Genomic DNA, 2,356 nt, shown 5'->3' with positions numbered 1-2,356 from the left:
ACCCCTGAACCAGTTGGTGGGTTTTCCAGCTCCTACAGAAAAAAATAAACATGTTTTTATGAACTGTAGACTGCATATAAAAATATGTACCAGAGAATATGTATAAAACATGCCTTATATTTCTTTTTTAAGTTGTCCCACTTCTTTCGGGCTTGTTGTGGTGTTACTTTTCCCTCCAGTCCAATTGTCTGAAGCATTTTCTTGAGAAAATTCAGTGAGATTAAAGGTTTAAAAACATAAGGATGACCTATCCCTGTAAAGCATGCATTACTAACTCACAAAGGAAACATTAAATAAAATAAGCTTTGAGTTACACGTCTGTATTACGCTATAGGGTAATGGTAAATCATACAGTGAAAGCTTAAGCATTTAGACTACCGATAATGCAACATTAGCATTGGCATATAATAATTCTTAATTAAGGAGGAAAATTATATTCAACAAGTTACTTCCACCTGTTCACAGCACTGTTTGTATGGCCATGCAGTGAATGCCGCATAATTTTCAGCCCGGGCCGTTATGAAAGCGGCTATATCCTCAGATGACCCTTTCGAAATTACATTTGAACTATAAATAGAGAGCTCTTTGACGATAAACAAGCAAATAATATGCAACTACAACACTTATTTTTTACTAGAAGCGTAATCAAAAGCTGTCGAAAGTGAAAATAAAACTTATATTTGTACAAAAACTGCCCTCCAACCGCATTCTCCGATGCCATTTTTTTCTCTGAGCTCTACCATAGTCGCCTAAAGCCACTCCCCCTCGGACGAACATGCACAGTATTGTGGGATATCAAAGGCAGTGAAGGATACATCTATGCTGCATTCAAAAATCGATCAGATGAAGGCATCTCATGAGACAGGAAGTGAAGCTAACTTTGGATTCAGACATGCCTTGATGCCTTCCTACCTTGAAATGTGTCCTCCGAAGACATCAGTTTTCAGTTTTCGGATGAAGCCTATATTTTCAGTCTGTGTTCAAAAAGTCCAAAAGCCCATCAGAAACTCCACCCTCTCACAACCTTTGCCCTACCAGGAAGTGACTAGTCTTATGATTTCTCCCTTACATATCATACTGAAAGCTAAAAAGAGTACTGTGCATCAAAGGAGGACACTATGAAGGAGGATTTTTTTTGAGAACTTGGTTGCACGAAATAGATTTTGATTGTAGTTATAATTGTTATTTACTTTTCAAAGTAAAGTTCAGAAAGTGAAAGTAAATTGTAGATCGTTGCAGAAGAAGAGGAAATGGATTCCAAGTCTGTGGAAGAGCTTTCTTGTCCTGTGTGCTGTGAAATCTTCAAGGATCCTGTTCTTCTGTCCTGCAGTCACAGTTTCTGTAAAGAGTGTCTTCAACAGTTCTGGAAAACCAAGAAAACTCAGGAGTGTCCTGTCTGCAGAAGAAGATCCTCAAAACAAGAGCCTCTGAGTATTCTAGCGTTAAAAAACTTGTGTGATTCACTGATAAAGGAGCGAAACGAGAGGCGCTCATCAGGATCTGAGGAGATCTGCAGTTTACACAGTGAGAAACTCAAACTCTTCTGTCTGGAGGACAAACAGCCGGTGTGTTTAGTGTGCAGAGACTCAGAGAAACACGTCAATCACACATTCAGACCCATCAGTGAAGTGCTTTCATCTCACAAGGTGAGACACATTTCTGAAATATTTTACAGAATTTCTGAGAAACTGCAGAATTTGTCTTAGTCCTTCGCCTTCTGTTTATTCATTTCCTTCAGGAAAGCAAAGATTTTAACCTTCTGACATCCATTAAATCATGGATCAAATAGAAGCTTACTAAGCATTGCCAAGCTTGGATCATCTTTACTGATCAAATATTGTTTTGACACAAGAATGCTGACTTTTCATCCTTTACAAATTGAAAAAAAAGAAAAAACGATCTGTACTGAAATGTTCATGCACAACTGGGACTGATTCCTGAGAATGACTTTTACAAAATATAAATACATTTAGCAAATCATATGAAAAAAATTCCAAAAATAGTTTAAATTTAGTAGCTACTTAAAGTTTCACAGATTTTCATCTTAACTTGTAGGAGGAACTGAATACAGCACTGACATCTTTACAAAACAAGCTCAAACATGCAGAAGAAATGAAAGCAAAGTGTGATAAAACTGTTCAACACATCAAGGTGAGAATATCGAGAGTCAAACATTCACAGAGTTTATGATGGACATTAATGGAGTGAGTGTTAATGCAGAGCTGACTGAAGTGAATGTGATGTGATTTCAGTCTCAAGCTGAGCACACAGAGCGTCAGATTAAAGAGGAGTTTGAGAAGCTTCATCGGTTTCTCAGAGATGAAGAAGAAGCTACAATCACTGTACTGAGGGAGGA

The 2,356-nt window shown here is 37.6% G+C and overlaps 1 protein-coding gene across 1 annotated transcript in view; it reads left to right on the top strand.

Annotated features, from left to right (window-relative positions):
* The first annotated feature begins 1,250 nt into the window (after positions 1 to 1,250).
* The window catches only part of LOC107576416 (nuclear factor 7, brain-like), a 1,839-nt gene continuing 733 nt past the window's right edge, over positions 1,251 to 2,356 (top strand). The window contains exons 1-3 of the mRNA XM_016262597.1: positions 1,251 to 1,646; positions 2,056 to 2,151; positions 2,253 to 2,356. Coding sequence (XP_016118083.1) covers positions 1,251 to 1,646; positions 2,056 to 2,151; positions 2,253 to 2,356 — 596 coding nt within the window. The remainder of the gene's footprint in view (positions 1,647 to 2,055; positions 2,152 to 2,252) is intronic.

The sequence above is a fragment of the Sinocyclocheilus grahami genome, unplaced genomic scaffold (genome assembly GCF_001515645.1).
Source record: "Sinocyclocheilus grahami isolate Dianchi unplaced genomic scaffold, SAMN03320097.WGS_v1.1 scaffold3654.1, whole genome shotgun sequence".
Classification (NCBI taxonomy): Eukaryota; Metazoa; Chordata; class Actinopteri; order Cypriniformes; family Cyprinidae; genus Sinocyclocheilus; species Sinocyclocheilus grahami.
Note: the sequence above shows the minus strand (reverse complement) of the source record. Positions and strands in the feature narration are given on the sequence as shown.